General features: G+C 44.9%; 1 protein-coding gene across 1 annotated transcript in view; it reads right to left on the reverse strand.

Annotated features, from left to right (window-relative positions):
• LOC139381686 (AT-rich interactive domain-containing protein 5B-like) overlaps positions 1-17,425 on the reverse strand; it is a 120,425-nt gene that overhangs the window by 88,136 nt on the left and 14,864 nt on the right. The window contains exon 3 of the mRNA XM_071125386.1: positions 9,081-9,324. Coding sequence (XP_070981487.1) covers positions 9,081-9,324 — 244 coding nt within the window. The remainder of the gene's footprint in view (positions 1-9,080; positions 9,325-17,425) is intronic.

Raw genomic sequence — 17,425 nt, forward strand, 5'->3', positions numbered from 1 at the left:
GAACAGTCCCACAGCACTTCATATAGAGGACAGAACAGTACCACAACACTTCATATAGAGGACAGAACAGTACCACAACACTTCATATAGAGGACAGAGCAGTACCACAGCACTTCATATAGAGGACAGATCAGTACCACAACACTTCATATAGAGGACAGAGCAGTACCACAACACTAGAGGACAGAGCAGAGGACAGAGCAGTACCACAGCACTTCATATAGAGGACAGATCAGTACCACAACACTTCATATAGAGGACAGAGCAGTACCACAGCACTTCATATAGAGGACAGAGCAGTACCACAACACTTCATATAGAGGACAGAACAGTACCACAGCACTAGAGGACAGAACAGTACCACAACACTAGAGGACAGAACAGTACCACAGCACTTCATATAGAGGACAGAACAGTACCACAGCACTAGAGGACAGAGCAGTACCACAACACTAGAGGACAGAACAGTACCACAGCACTTCATATAGAGGACAGAGCAGTACCACAACACTTCATATAGAGGACAGAGCAGTACCACAACACTTCACATAGAGGACAGAACAGTACCACAGCACTAGAGGACAGAGCAGTACCACAACACTAGAGGACAGAACAGTACCACAACACTAGAGGACAGAACAGTACCACAACACTTCATATAGAGGACAGAACAGTACCACAACACTTCATATAGAGGACAGAACAGTACCACAGCACTAGAGGACAGAGCAGTACCACAACACTAGAGGACAGAACAGTACCACAACACTAGAGGACAGAACAGTACCACAACACTTCATATAGAGGACAGAACAGTACCACAACACTTCATATAGAGGACAGAACAGTACCACAGCACTAGAGGACAGAGCAGTACCACAACACTAGAGGACAGAACAGTACCACAGCACTTCCTATAGAGGACAGAGCAGTACCACAACACTTCATATAGAGGACAGAACAGTACCACAGCACTTCATATAGAGGACAGAGCAGTACCACAGCACTAGAGGACAGAACAGTACCACAGCACTTCATATAGAGGAAAGAACAGTACCACAACACTAGAGGACAGAGCAGTACCACAGCACTAGAGGACAGAGCAGTACCACAACACTTCATATAGAGGACAGAGCAGTACCACAACACTTCATATAGAGGACAGAGCAGTACCACAACACTAGAGGACAGAACAGTACCACAACACTAGAGGACAGAACAGTACCACAACACTAGAGGACAGAACAGTACCACAACACTAGAGGACAGAACAGTACCACAACACTAGAGGACAGAACAGTACCACAACACTAGAGGACAGAACAGTACCACAGCACTTCATATAGAGGACCGAACAGTACCACAGCACTTCATATAGAGGACAGAGCAGTACCACAGCACTTCATATAGAGGACAGAGCAGTACCACAACACTTCATATAGAGGACAGAACAGTACCACAGCACTAGAGGACAGAACAGTACCACAACACTAGAGGACAGAACAGTACCACAGCACTTCATATAGAGGACAGAACAGTACCACAGCACTAGAGGACAGAGCAGTACCACAACACTAGAGGACAGAACAGTACCACAGCACTTCATATAGAGGACAGAGCAGTACCACAACACTTCATATAGAGGACAGAGCAGTACCACAACACTTCATATAGAGGACAGAACAGTACCACAGCACTAGAGGACAGAGCAGTACCACAACACTAGAGGACAGAACAGTACCACAACACTAGAGGACAGAACAGTACCACAACACTAGAGGACAGAACAGTACCACAACACTAGAGGACAGAACAGTACCACAACACTAGAGGACAGAACAGTACCACAACACTTCATATAGAGGACAGAACAGTACCACAACACTTCATATAGAGGACAGAACAGTACCACAGCACTAGAGGACAGAACAGTACCACAACACTAGAGGACAGAACAGTACCACAACACTTCATATAGAGGACAGAGCAGTACCACAACACTAGAGGACAGAACAGTACCACAGCACTTCCTATAGAGGACAGAGCAGTACCACAACACTTCATATAGAGGACAGAACAGTACCACAGCACTTCATATAGAGGACAGAACAGTACCACAGCACTAGAGGACAGAGCAGTACCACAGCACTAGAGGACAGAACAGTACCACAGCACTTCATATAGAGGACAGAACAGTACCACAACACTAGAGGACAGAGCAGTACCACAGCACTAGAGGACAGAGCAGTACCACAACACTTCATATAGAGGACAGAGCAGTACCACAACACTTCATATAGAGGACAGAACAGTACCACAACACTAGAGGACAGAACAGTACCACAACACTAGAGGACAGAACAGTACCACAGCACTAGAGGACAGAACAGTACCACAACACTAGAGGACAGAACAGTACCACAACACTAGAGGACAGAACAGTACCACAGCACTTCATATAGAGGACAGAACAGTACCACAGCACTAGAGGACAGAGCAGTACCACAACACTTCATATAGAGGACAGAACAGTACCACAACACTAGAGGACATAACAGTACCACAACACTTCATATAGAGGACAGAACAGTACCACAGCACTAGAGGACAGAGCAGTACCACAACACTAGAGGACAGAACAGTACCACAACACTAGAGGACAGAACAGTACCACAACACTTCATATAGGGGACAGAACAGTACCACAACACTAGAGGACAGAACAGTACCACAACACTAGAGGACAGAACAGTACCACAACACTAGAGGACAGAACAGTACCACAACACTAGAGGACAGAACAGTACCACAACACTAGAGGACAGAACAGTACCACAGCACTAGAGGACAGAACAGTACCACAGCAGTAGAGGACAGAACAGTACCACAGCACTAGAGGACAGAACAGTACCACAGCACTAGAGGACAGAACAGTACCACAGCACTAGAGGACAGAACAGTACCACAACACTAGAGGACAGAACAGTACCACAGCACTAGAGGACAGAACAGTACCACAACACTAGAGGACAGAACAGTACCACAACACTAGAGGACAGAACAGTACCACAACACTAGAGGACAGAACAGTACCACAGCACTAGAGGACAGAACAGTACCACAACACTAGAGGACAGAACAGTACCACAACACTAGAGGACAGAACAGTACCACAGCACTTCATATAGAGGACAGAACAGTACCACAGCACTAGAGGACAGAGCAGTACCACAACACTTCATATAGAGGACAGAACAGTACCACAACACTAGAGGACATAACAGTACCACAACACTTCATATAGAGGACAGAACAGTACCACAGCACTAGAGGACAGAGCAGTACCACAACACTAGAGGACAGAACAGTACCACAACACTAGAGGACAGAACAGTACCACAACACTTCATATAGGGGACAGAACAGTACCACAACACTAGAGGACAGAACAGTACCACAACACTAGAGGACAGAACAGTACCACAACACTAGAGGACAGAACAGTACCACAACACTAGAGGACAGAACAGTACCACAACACTAGAGGACAGAACAGTACCACAGCACTAGAGGACAGAACAGTACCACAGCAGTAGAGGACAGAACAGTACCACAGCACTAGAGGACAGAACAGTACCACAGCACTAGAGGACAGAACAGTACCACAGCACTAGAGGACAGAACAGTACCACAACACTAGAGGACAGAACAGTACCACAGCACTAGAGGACAGAACAGTACCACAACACTAGAGGACAGAACAGTACCACAACACTAGAGGACAGAACAGTACCACAACACTAGAGGACAGAACAGTACCACAACACTTCATATAGAGGGAGAACTGACAACTACGGACTTTGAAATAAAGTAACAAAAAACTGTTTCTTTCCACTCCTGCTCTCACAATACTCTGACTCCCAGATTTTGATGTGCTGGCCCGCGTCCATCTTGACTCACACGGGGAGTTATGAGCATATCAGAGTGTTATAATGGACAATAAGACCAGTAAACTTCCAGCCTGAACAGCCCTGGTGACAATAATGAAAACATCATGTCTTGTAAAACAACTCTGAGAGAACAGAGGACACAGAGGGTGTGTCCCTAATGAAACCCTATTCCCTTCACAGTGCAGAGCTCTGGTCCATAGCAGGGCACTATATATAGGGAATAGGGCTCTGGTCCATAGCAGGGCACTATATAGGGAATAGGGCTCTGGTCCATAGCAGGGCACTATATAGGGAATAGGGCTCTGGTCAACAGTAGTGTTCTATATAGGGAATAGGGCTCTGGTCAACAGTAGTGTTCTATATAGGGAATAGGGCTCTGGTCAACAGTAGTGTTCTATATAGGGAATAGGGCTCTGGTCAACAGTAGTGTTCTATATAGGGAATAGGGCTCTGGTCAACAGTAGTGTTCTATATAGGGAATAGGGCTCTGGTCAACAGTAGTGTTCTATATAGGGAATAGGACTCTGGTCAACAGTAGTGTTCTATATAGGGAATAGGGCTCTGGTCAACAGTAGTGTTCTATATAGGGAATAGGGCTCTGGTCAACAGTAGTGTTCTATATAGGGAATAGGGCTCTGGTCAACAGTAGTGTTCTATATAGGGAATAGGGCTCTGGTCAACAGTAGTATTCTATATAGGGAATAGGGCTCTGGTCAACAGCAGTGTTGACAGTAGTGACAGAACAGTAGTGTTCTACTAGAATCGCCTTTCTATTTCGCAACAAAGCCTCCTTCACTCACGTCGCCAAACATACCCTCGTAAAACTGACTATCCTACCGATCCTCAACTTTGGCGATGTCATTTACAAAATAACCTCCAACACTCTACTCAGAAAACTGGATGCAGTCTATCACAGTGCCATGCGTTTTGTCACCAAAGCCCCATATACAGTGGGGCAAAAAAGTATTTAGTCAGCCACCAATTGTGCAAGTTCTCCCACTTAAAAAGATGAGAGAGGCCTGTAATTTTCATCATAGGTACACTTCAACTATGACAGACAAAATGAGAAAAAAAAATTAAGAAAATCACATTGTCGGATTTTTAATGAATGTATTTGCAAATTATGGTGGAAAACAAGTATTTGGTCAATAACAAAAGTTTCTCAATACTTTGTTATATACCCTTTGTTGGCAATGACAGAGGTCAAACGTTTTCTGTAAGTCTTCACAAGGTTCACACACACTGTTGCTGGTATTTTGGCCCATTCCTCCATGCAGATCTCCTCTAGAGCAGTGATGTTTTGGGGCTGTTGCTGGGCAACACGGATTTTCAACTCCCTCCAAAGATTTTCTGTGGGGTTGAGATCTGGAGACTGGCTAGGCCACTCCAGGACCTTGAAATGCTTCTTACGAAGCCACTCCTTCGTTGTCCGGGCGGTGTGTTTGGGATCATTGTCATGCTGAAAGACCCAGCCACATTTAATCTTCAATGCCCTTGCTGATGGAAGGAGGTTTTCACTCAAAATCTCACGATACATGTCCTCATTCATTCTTTCCTTTACACGGATCAGTCGTCCTGGTCCCTTTGCAGAAAAACAGCCCCACAGGCCTGGACATGTACTGGCTTAAGCAGGGGGACACGTCTGGCACTGCAGGATTTGAGTCCCTGGCGGCGTAGTGTGTTACTAATGGTAGGCTTTGTTACTTTGGTCCCAGCTCTCTGCAGGTCATTCACTAGGTCTCCCCGTGTGGTTCTGGGATTTTTGCTCACCGTACTTGTGATCATTTTGACCCCATTGGTTGAAATCTTGCGTGGAGCCACAGATCGAGGGAGATTATCAGTGGTCTTGTATGTTTTCAATTTCCTAATAATTTCTCCCACAGTTGATTTCTTCAAACCAAGCTGCTTACCTGTTGCAGATTCAGTCTTCCCAGGCTGGTGCAGGTCTACAATTTTGTTTCTGGTGTCCTTTGACAGCTCTTTGGTCTTGGCCATAATGGAGTTTGGAGTGTGACTATTTGAGGTTGTGAACAGGTGTCTTTTATACTGATAACAAGTTCAAACAGGTGCCATTAATACAGGTAACACGTGGAGGACAGAGGAGCCTCTTAAAGAAGAAGTTACAGGTCTGTGAGAGCCAGAAAGCTTGTTTGTTGGTCACCAAATACTTATTTTCCACCATAATTTGCAAATTAATTAATAAAAAATCCTACAATGTGATTTTCTGGATTTTTTTTCTTCTCATTTTGTCTGTCATAGTTGAAGTGTACCCATGATGAAAATAACAGGCCTCTCTCATCTTTTTAAGTGGGAGAACTTGCACAATTGGTGGCTGACTAAATACTTTTTTGCCCCACTGTACCACCCACCACTGCGACCTGTATGCTCTAGTTGGCTGGCCCTCACTACATATTCGTCGCCAGACCCATTGGCTCCAGGTCATCTATAAGTCTATGCTAGGTAAAGCTCCACCTTATCTCGGCTCACTGGTCACGATAACAACACCCACCAGTGGCACGTGCTCCAGCAGGTACATCTCACTGATCATCCCCAAAGCCAACACCTCCTTTGGCTGCCTTTCCTTACAGTTCTCTGCTGCCAAAGACTGGAACGAATTGCAAAAATCGCTGAAGCTGGAAACTTATATTTCCCTCATTAACGAAGAAGACTGCTTGTCTAGCTAGCAAAGATTTTGAAAGTATGATGTTGAAAAAATGTGTCTAGATAAAATTACGTCAAAGAGTGTTCCATCTGTGGCCAATGACCTTGAGTCTTCTTGGACGGGCACTTCTACAGTAAATCTATGGCAGCACTCAAGAGGGTTTGAACTGCCTAGCTCTCCCTGTAGATTCTTGCGGTGACGTAGTGTCTCCATGAGTGACAGAACACTGAGCCAATCACGGCACAACTAGAGGAGATTACCAACCTCTACGCTCTGTATTTTCACTGGCTACCCCTCCACCACAGAAAGCACCGAGCTGAAACACCTGCATTTAAGACCTGCCTTACTCAAGAAGGAAACCATGTTTGTATGAGGCTTCATTAACTCAAGGGAAACATTTTTTTTACATTGTTTGCAAACTGACTGATATGTGACATGAAATAACATGCAAAATAGGCCAATTATTATTATTTTGTTATAAAAAAAAATAGCTGAACAGGTGGGGCTCCAAACTGATTGAGGCCCTCTCCTGATCTCTTTCCATTCTTACAAAGACTTAGTACAGGGATTGTTGAAAGTTGGGACAATCATTATCTGGCACAAAAATGTCATTTTTTATAGTTGAACATTTATTATTTAGGTATATTATTTGAGATTAAAAAATAAAAAATAAAACATTTAGGGAATCGTATAAGGGGAAAGATTTGCTTTATCTAAATATTTTCTATATTAATCATATCAAATCAAATATGATTTGTCACATGCTTGGTAAACAACAGGTGTAGTAGACTGTCACACTCTGACCATCATTTGCGTTGTTTGTTTCTATGTTTTGTTTGGTCAGGGTGTGATATGAGTGGGCATTCTATGTTGCATGTCTAGTTAGTCTGTTTCTATGTGTTTTGGCCTGATATGGTTCTCAATCAGGGGCAGGTGTTTGTCGTTGTCTCTGATTGGGAACCATATTTAGGTAACCTGTTTTGTATTGTGGTTCGTGGGTTATTGCCTGTGTCTGCACTCGGTGGTCATAGCGTCTTGTTGTTTTTGTTGAACTGCTCTTCGTGTTCGTCCTTCAATAAGAGAATAATGTATTCTAATCACGCTGTGCTTTGGTCTCCCCTTTACGACGATCGTGACACTAACAGTGAAATGCTGACTGACGGGCCCTTACCAACAATGCAGAGATATATTTTTTGAAATAGAAAAATAATAACATGAGGAATAAATACACAATGAATAATGATAACTTGGCTATATAACTTGGCTATATACACGGGGAGTCAGTACTGAGTCAATGTTCAGGGGTACCAGGTAATAACATGGTTATATACACGGGGAGTCAGTACTGAGTCAATGTGCAGGGGTACCAGGTAATAACATGGTTATATACACGGGGTGTCAGTACTGAGTCAATGTGCAGGGGTACCAGGTAATAACATCATATACACGGGGAGTCAGTACTGAGTCAATGTGCAGGGGTACCAGGTAATAACATGGTTATATACACGGGGAGTCAGTACTGAGTCAATGTGCAGGGGTACCAGGTAATAACATGGTTATATACACTGGGTGTCAGTACTGAGTCAATGTGCAGGGGTACCAGGTAATAACATGGTTATATACACGGGGAGTCAGTACTGAGTCAATGTGCAGGGGTACCAGGTAATAACATGGTTATATACACGGGGAGTCAGTACTGAGTCAATGTGCAGGGGTACCAGGTAATAACATGGTTATATACACGGGGTGTCAGTACTGAGTCAATGTGCAGGGGTACCAGGTAATAACATGGTTATATACACTGGGTGTCAGTACTGAGTCAATGTGCAGGGGTACCAGGTAATAACTTGGCTATATACAGGGATCACCAGCTAATAACATGGTTATATACACGGGGTGTCAGTACTGAGTCGATGTGCAGGGGTACGAGGTAATAACATGGCTATATACACTGGGTACCAGGTAATAACATGGCTATATACACAGGGTACCAGTACCGAGACGATGTGCAGGGGTACCAGGTAATTGAGGTAGATATGTAAATACTGCATGCTACAGACATGACCTCTACCTCGTCATACTGCATGCTACAGACATGATATCTACTTCATCATACTGCATGCTACAGACATGACCTCTACCTCATCATACTGCATGCTACAGACATGACATCTACCTCGTCATACTGCATGCTACAGACATGACATCTACCTCATCATACTGCATGCTACAGACATGACATCTACCTCATCATACTGCATGCTACAGACATGACATCTACCTCATCATACTGCATACTACAGACATGACCTCTACCTCATCATACTGCATGCTACAGACATGACCTCTACCTCATCATACTGCATGCTACAGACATGACATCTACCTCATCATACTGCATGCTACAGACATGAACAGCTGAGATGTAAGAGCGTAAAGTCAGAGCAAAAGAGAAATGCCAGTGTTACCTAGTTGAGTCTTTTCCTTTAAAACGTATTTGAAGTTGAGGCCGCTGTTGAGTGTTGACTCTCTGTACCGGTGGAGGACGGGGGTGTCTCTCTGTCCATTCTTCTCCAGCTCTTGGAGCACCTCACTGGGCTTTAGAGGTGCAGCCTTCAGGCCCCTGCTCCAGCCTGAAGAGTCCCATACAGTCCATCTGACCAGGTCCTGTAACTTCACCACCACCTTCTCAGACACAGCCAGGACCTCATCCTGCAGACAGGGGGGAGATAATATAATGGAATATCATATCATATAACAAAGTAGTTCAAACATGAGACAATTTAGGAGGGGGGCATATTAAACGCAACAGCACCATCACACAGAGAGAGAGGATGTCTTCCTGAGTCAGACCCGCTCCATCACACCAGCTCCATCACAGAGAGAGCTTCTTCCTGAGTCAGACCAGCTCCATCACAGAGAGAGCTTCTTCCTGAGTCAGACCAGCTCCATCACAGAGAGAGCTTCTTCCTGAGTCAGACCAGCTCCATCACACCAGCTCCATCACAGAGAGAGCTTCTTCCTGAGTCAGACCAGCTCCATCACAGAGAGAGCTTCTTCCTGAGTCAGACCAGCTCCATCACAGAGAGAGCTTCTTCCTGAGTCAGACCAGCTCCATCACAGAGAGAGGATGTCTTCCTGAGTCAGACCAGCTCCATCACAGAGAGAGCTTCTTCCTGAGTCAGACCAGCTCCATCACAGAGAGAGCTTCTTCCTGAGTCAGACCCGCTCCATCACAGAGAGAGCTTCTTCCTGAGTCAGACCAGCTCCATCACACCAGCTCCATCACAGAGAGAGCTTCTTCCTGAGTCAGACCAGCTCCATCACAGAGAGAGCTTCTTCCTGAGTCAGACCAGCTCCATCACAGAGAGAGCTTCTTCCTGAGTCAGACCAGCTCCATCACAGAGAGAGCTTCTTCCTGAGTCAGACCAGCTCCATCACACCAGCTCCATCACAGAGAGAGCTTCTTCATGAGTCAGACCAGCTCCATCACAGAGAGAGCTTCTTCCTGAGTCAGACCCGCTCCATCACAGAGAGAGCTTCTTCCTGAGTCAGACCCGCTCCATCACACCAGCTCCATCACAGAGAGAGCTTCTTCCTGAGTCAGACCCGCTCCATCACACCAGCTCCATCACAGAGAGAGCTTCTTCCTGAGTCAGACCAGCTCCATCACAGAGAGAGCTTCTTCCTGAGTCAGACCCGCTCCATCACACCAGCTCCATCACAGAGAGAGCTTCTTCCTGAGTCAGACCAGCTCCATCACAGAGAGAGCTTCTTCCTGAGTCAGACCCGCTCCATCACACCAGCTCCATCACAGAGAGAGCTTCTTCCTGAGTCAGACCAGTTCCATCACAGAGAGAGCTTCTTCCTGAGTCAGACCCGCTCCATCACACCAGCTCCATCACAGAGAGAGCTTCTTCCTGAGTCAGACCAGCTCCATCACAGAGAGAGAGGATATCTTCCTGAGTCAGACCAGCTCCATCACAGAGAGAGCTTCTTCCTGAGTCAGACCAGCTCCATCACAGAGAGAGCTTCTTCCTGAGTCAGACCCGCTCCATCACACCAGCTCCATCACAGAGAGAGCTTCTTCCTAAGTCAGACCAGCTCCATCACAGAGAGAGCTTCTTCCTGAGTCAGACCCGCTCCATCACACCAGCTCCATCACAGAGAGAGCTTCTTCCTGAGTCAGACCAGCTCCATCACAGAGAGAGAGGATATCTTCCTGAGTCAGACCAGCTCCATCACAGAGAGAGCTTCTTCCTGAGTCAGACCCACTCCATCACACCAGCTCCATCACAGAGAGAGCTTCTTCCTGAGTCAGACCAGCTCCATCACAGAGAGAGCTTCTTCCTGAGTCAGACCCACTCCATCACACCAGCTCCATCACAGAGAGAGAGGATATCTTCCTGAGTCAGACCAGCTCCATCACAGAGAGAGAGCTTGTCTTCCTGAGTCAGACCAGCTCCATCACAGAGAGAGAGGATATCTTCCTGAGTCAGACCAGCTCCATCACAGAGAGAGAGCTTGTCTTCCTGAGTCAGACCAGCTCCATCACAGAGAGAGAGGATATCTTCCTGAGTCAGACCAGCTCCATCACAGAGAGAGAGCTTGTCTTCCTGAGTCAGACCAGCTCCATCACAGAGAGAGAGGATATCTTCCTGAGTCAGACCAGCTCCATCACAGAGAGAGAGGATATCTTCCTGAGTCAGACCAGCTCCATCACAGAGAGAGAGGATATCTTCCTGAGTCAGACCAGCTCCATCACAGAGAGAGAGCTTGTCTTCCTGACAAATAACAATAACAATATTATATATATATAGACCACCGTTCAAAAGTTTGAAGACATTTAGAAATGTCCTTTATTTAACAAGGCAAGTCAGAATCCTCCTATATAGTTCCATCTCACATTACTATAGAACCATCCTATATAGCTCCATCTCCCATTACTATAGAATCATCCTATATAGCTCCATTTCCCATTACTATAGAACCATCCTATATAGCTCCATCTCCCATTACTATAGAGTCATCCTATATAGCTCCATCTCCCATTACTATAGAGTCATCCTATATAGCTCCATCTCACATTACTATAGTCATCCTATATAGCTCCATCTCCCATTACTATAGAGTCATCCTATATAGTTCCATCTCACATTACTATAGTCATCCTATATAGCTCCATCTCCCATTACTATAGAGTCATCCTATATAGTTCCATCTCACATTACTATAGTCATCCTATATAGCTCCATCTCCCATTACTATAGAACCATCCTATTTAGCTCCATCTCCCATTACTATATAACCATCCTATATAGCTCCATCTCCCATTACTATAGAGTCATCCTATATAGCTCCATCTCCCATTACAAACCTACATTTAGTATTTTTCATTTTTCCATTATCTAATTTGTATTGCACCAATCTATGTACTTGTATTATTGTGTTATTATCCATTTTTCATGTTCTATATTTTCTATATCTATAAGAATGTTTCTATTCACAGAGTTAATTCATCGTGTTAAATTCTATGTTCTGTAGAGGTGAACATGGAATGACAAAGACATGTTCAAGAGTTCCAGAGTAAAAACAAAACATTTGTCTATTTGAACCTCAAAATGGCCAATTCCGTAGGAATCACATCAGACTAGAATTTCCACCTTGAAAACAGAAGCCCAGTTCTGACTTACATCCCTCTATTATAAGTAACAGTTCTGACTATAGTCCTCTATTATAAGTAACAGTTCTGACTATAGTCCTCTACTATAAGTAACAGAAGCCCAGTTCTGACTATAGTCCTCTACTATAAGTAACAGTTCTGACTATAGTCCTCTACTATAAGTAACAGTTCTGACTTACATCCCTCTACTATAAGTAACAGTTCTGACTATAGTTCTCTACTATAAGTAACAGTTCTGACTATAGTCCTCTACTATAAGTAACAGTTCTGACTATAGTCCTCTACTATAAGTAACAGTTCTGACTATAGTTCTCTACTATAAGTAACAGTTCTGACTATAGTTCTCTACTATAAGTAACAGTTCTGACTATAGTCCCCTACTATAAGTAACAGTTCTGACTATAGTCCTCTACTATAAGTAACAGTTCTGACTACAGTCCTCTATTATAAGTAACAGTTCTGACTATAGTCCTCTACTATAAGTAACAGTTCTGACTACAGTCCTCTACTATAAGTAACAGTTCTGACTATAGTCCTCTACTATAAGTAACAGTTCTGACTACAGTCCTCTACTATAAGTAACAGTTCTGACTATAGTCCTCTATTATAAGTAACAGTTCTGACTACAGTCCTCTATTATAAGTAACAGTTCTGACTACAGTCCTCTATTATAAGTAACAGAAGCCCAGTTCTGACTATAGTCCTCTACTATAAGTAACATTTCTGACTACAGTCCTCTATTATAAGTAACAGTTCTGACTATAGTCCTCTACTATAAGTAACAGTTCTGACTATAGTCCTCTACTATAAGTAACAGTTCTGACTATAGTCCTCTACTATAAGTAACAGTTCTGACTACAGTCCTCTACTATAAGTAACAGTTCTGACTACAGTCCTCTATTATAAGTAACAGTTCTGACTACAGTCCTCTACTATAAGTAACAGTTCTGACTATAGTCCTCTACTATAAGTAACAGTTCTGACTACAGTCCTCTACTATAAGTAACAGTTCTGACTACAGTCCTCTATTATAAGTAACAGTTCTGACTACAGTCCTCTACTATAAGTAACAGTTCTGACTACAGTCCTCTACTATAAGTAACAGTTCTGACTACAGTCCTCTACTATAAGTAACAGTTCTGACTACAGTCCTCTATTATAAGTAACAGTTCTGACTACAGTCCTCTATTATAAGTAACAGTTCTGACTATAGTCCTCTACTATAAGTAACAGTTCTGACTATAGTCCTCTACTATAAGTAACAGTTCTGACTATAGTCCTCTACTATAAGTAACAGCTTTCAGACCTGCTCCAGCGCTCTGCACAATAATCATTCCAGTGTGGAGGGAGGGACTGGAGGCATCTGTTTTCATGCTCCTATAAAACCAAGTGGGTTAAACATTATTAAACCTAATGGCGACGCAGCAAACTTTACCTCCTTATTGGCTGGCTGATCTGGAGAATATTTAGTAATAACTCTTCTTCCTGATAGTTCAGTTTGTTTACCTTGTGGTTGTAAACCGTGTTCTGAGAAACATTCAAAGAATCCATTCTAATGGTTTAAAGGTTTCCATGTTTTAGATTTGAAGCTCTGCAAAACAATTGGCTCTTGGTAATGACACTTCAGGGGGAACGGAGGAATTAGCCGCTCAGAGGAGAGAGCTGTAAAGCAACAGAGAGAGAGAGAGAGGGGGGGGTGAGAGAGAGAGAGTGGGGGGGTGGCGAGAGAGAGAGACAGAGAGGGTGGGGAGCGAGAGAGAGAGAGGGGGGGTGAGAGAGAGAGAGTGGGGGGTGGCGAGAGAGAGAGACAGAGAGGGTGGGGAGCGAGAGAGAGAGAGGGAGAGAGGGGGGGAGCGAGAGAGAGAGAGAGAGAGGGAGAGAGGGAGAGAGAGAGAGAGAGAGAGAGAGAGGGGGGGGGGCAAGAGAGAGAGAGGGGGAGAGGGCAGAGAGAAAGGGCAGAGATATAGAGGGAGAGAAGGCAGAGAGAGAGAGAGAGAGGGAGAGAAGGCAGAGAGAGAGGGGGAGAGGGCAGAGAGAGAGAAAGGGAGCCCCAGAGCTTTGAGCAGAGCGGTAACAGAGGCTCAAAGTGAAGCAGCAGTAATGTTGAGAAACCCACTAACAGTTTTACACAGAATGTTTCACTCCAGTGCTTCAGGGGTCGGGCCAAGAATTCCCCGGGTCACTGCAGATTTGTCCACCTGCTTGCACGCCTATTGAGTTATTGACCTGCTAACATGAACAATGTGCTCAGCAGACACAGAGGGGAAAGCTTTGCTTGCTGTTAAAAGTTAAATGAACAATTGTTTCTTTCAATAATTGATCTAGTTCAAAGCCTGAGTTAATTACATGGTGGGATCTGATAAAACATGACACCACAGCTGAAATAAAGCCTCTATATCAGAAAATACATCTGTCATATTAGGCCGCTAGAAGAATCCAAACTGTTGAGGATCAGACTGCTAATCTGCATGTGGATCTCAGTATGACAAAACAACATGGCTGCCTCACATTTGAAGTGTTGATATTCCACATTGCTGATATTGTGATGTATCGTTATTATTATTAAAAGAAGTCTTTACTTCCTCTCCCCTTCTCTCTAAACAGCAGTGTGATTTCCTCTGAGCTCTATGAGAGAGATAAGAATGTCTGGGGACACCAGCGTGTTCAGTTCAGGAAACTATTCTGACTACCACTGTGAATGTCTGGGGACACCAGCGTGTTCAGTTCAGGAACCTATTCTGACGACCACTGTGAATGTCTGGGGACACCAGCGTGTTCAGTTCAGGAAACTATTCTGACTACCACTGTGAATGTCTGGGGACACCAGCGTGTTCAGTTCAGGAAACTATTCTGACTACCACTGTGAATGTCTGGGGACACCAGCGTGTTCAGTTCAGGAAACTATTCTGACTACCACTGTGAATGTCTGGGGACACCAGCGTGTTCAGTTCAGGAAACTATTCTGACTACCACTGTGAATGTCTGGGGACACCAGCGTGTTCAGTTCAGGAAACTATTCTGACTACCACTGTGAATGTCTGGGGACACCAGCGTGTTCAGTTCAGGAACCTATTCTGACTACCACTGTGAATGTCTGGGGACACCAGCGTGTTCAGTTCAGGAACCTATTCCACTAACACTGTGAATGTCTGGGGACACCAGCGTGTTCAGATCAGGAAACTATTCTGACTACCACTGTGAATGTCTGGGGACACCAGCGTGTTCAGTTCAGGAAACTATTCTGACTACCACTGTGAATGTCTGGGGACACCAGCGTGTTCAGATCAGGAACCTATTCTGACTACCACTGTGAATGTCTGAGGACACCAGCGTGTTCAGTTCAGGAAACTATTCTGACTACCACTGTGAATGTCTGGGGACACCAGCGTGTTCAGTTCAGGAAACTATTCTGACTACCACTGTGAATGTCTGGGGACACCAGCGTGTTCAGTTCAGGAAACTATTCTGACTACCACTGTGAATGTCTGGGGACACCAGCGTGTTCAGTTCAGGAAACTATTCTGACTACCACTGTGAATGTCTGGGGACACCAGCGTGTTCAGTTCAGGAAACTATTCTGACTACCACTGTGAATGTCTGGGGACACCAGCGTGTTCAGTTCAGGAACCTATTCTGACTACCACTGTGAATGTCTGGGGACACCAGCGTGTTCAGTTCAGGAAACTATTCTGACTACCACTGTGAATGTCTGGGGACACCAGCGTGTTCAGTTCAGGAAACTATTCTGACTACCACTGTGAATGTCTGGGGACACCAGCGTGTTCAGTTCAGGAAACTATTCTGACTACCACTGTGAATGTCTGGGGACACCAGCGTGTTCAGTTCAGGAAACTATTCTGACTACCACTGTGAATGTCTGGGGACACCAGCGTGTTCAGATCAGGAACCTATTCTGACTACCACTGTGAATGTCTGGGGACACCAGCGTGTTCAGTTCAGGAACCTATTCCACTAACACTGTGAATGTCTGGGGACACCAGCGTGTTCAGATCAGGAAACTATTCTGACTACCACTGTGAATGTCTGGGGACACCAGCGTGTTCAGTTCAGGAAACTATTCTGACTACCACTGTGAATGTCTGGGGACACCAGCGTGTTCAGATCAGGAACCTATTCTGACTACCACTGTGAATGTCTGGGGACACCAGCGTGTTCAGTTCAGGAAACTATTCTGACTACCACTGTGAATGTCTGGGGACACCAGCGTGTTCAGTTCAGGAACCTATTCTGACTACCACTGTGAATGTCTGGGGACACCAGCGTGTTCAGTTCAGGAAACTATTCTGACTACCACTGTGAATGTCTGGGGACACCAGCGTGTTCAGTTCAGGAACCTATTCTGACTACCACTGTGAATGTCTGGGGACACCAGCGTGTTCAGTTCAGGAAACTATTCTGACTACCACTGTGAATGTCTGGGGACACCAGCGTGTTCAGTTCAGGAACCTATTCTGACTACCACTGTGAATGTCTGGGGACACCAGCGTGTTAAGTTCAGGAACCTATTCTGACTACCACTGTGAATGACTGGGGACACCAGCGTGTTCAGTTCAGGAACCTATTCTGACTACCACTGTGAATGTCTGGGGACACCAGCGTGTTCAGTTCAGGAAACTATTCTGACTACCACTTTGAATGTCTGGGGACACCAGCGTGTTCAGATCAGGAACCTATTCTGACTACCACTGTGAATGTCTGGGGACACCAGCGTGTTCAGTTCAGGAAACTATTCTGACTACCACTGTGAATGTCTGGGGACACCAGCGTGTTCAGTTCAGGAACCTATTCTGACTACCACTGTGAATGTCTGGGGACACCAGCGTGTTCAGTTCAGGAAACTATTCTGACTACCACTGTGAATGTCTGGGGACACCAGCGTGTTCAGTTCAGGAACCTATTCTGACTACCACTGTGAATGTCTGGGGACACCAGCGTGTTCAGTTCAGGAAACTATTCTGACTACCACTGTGAATGTCTGGGGACACCAGCGTGTTCAGTTCAGGAACCTATTCTGACTACCACTGTGAATGTCTGGGGACACCAGTGTGTTAAGTTCAGGAACCTATTCTGACTACCACTGTGAATGTCTGGGGACACCAGCGTGTTCAG

This window comes from Oncorhynchus clarkii, chromosome 23, assembly GCF_045791955.1.
Source record: "Oncorhynchus clarkii lewisi isolate Uvic-CL-2024 chromosome 23, UVic_Ocla_1.0, whole genome shotgun sequence".
Taxonomy (NCBI): Eukaryota; Metazoa; Chordata; class Actinopteri; order Salmoniformes; family Salmonidae; genus Oncorhynchus; species Oncorhynchus clarkii.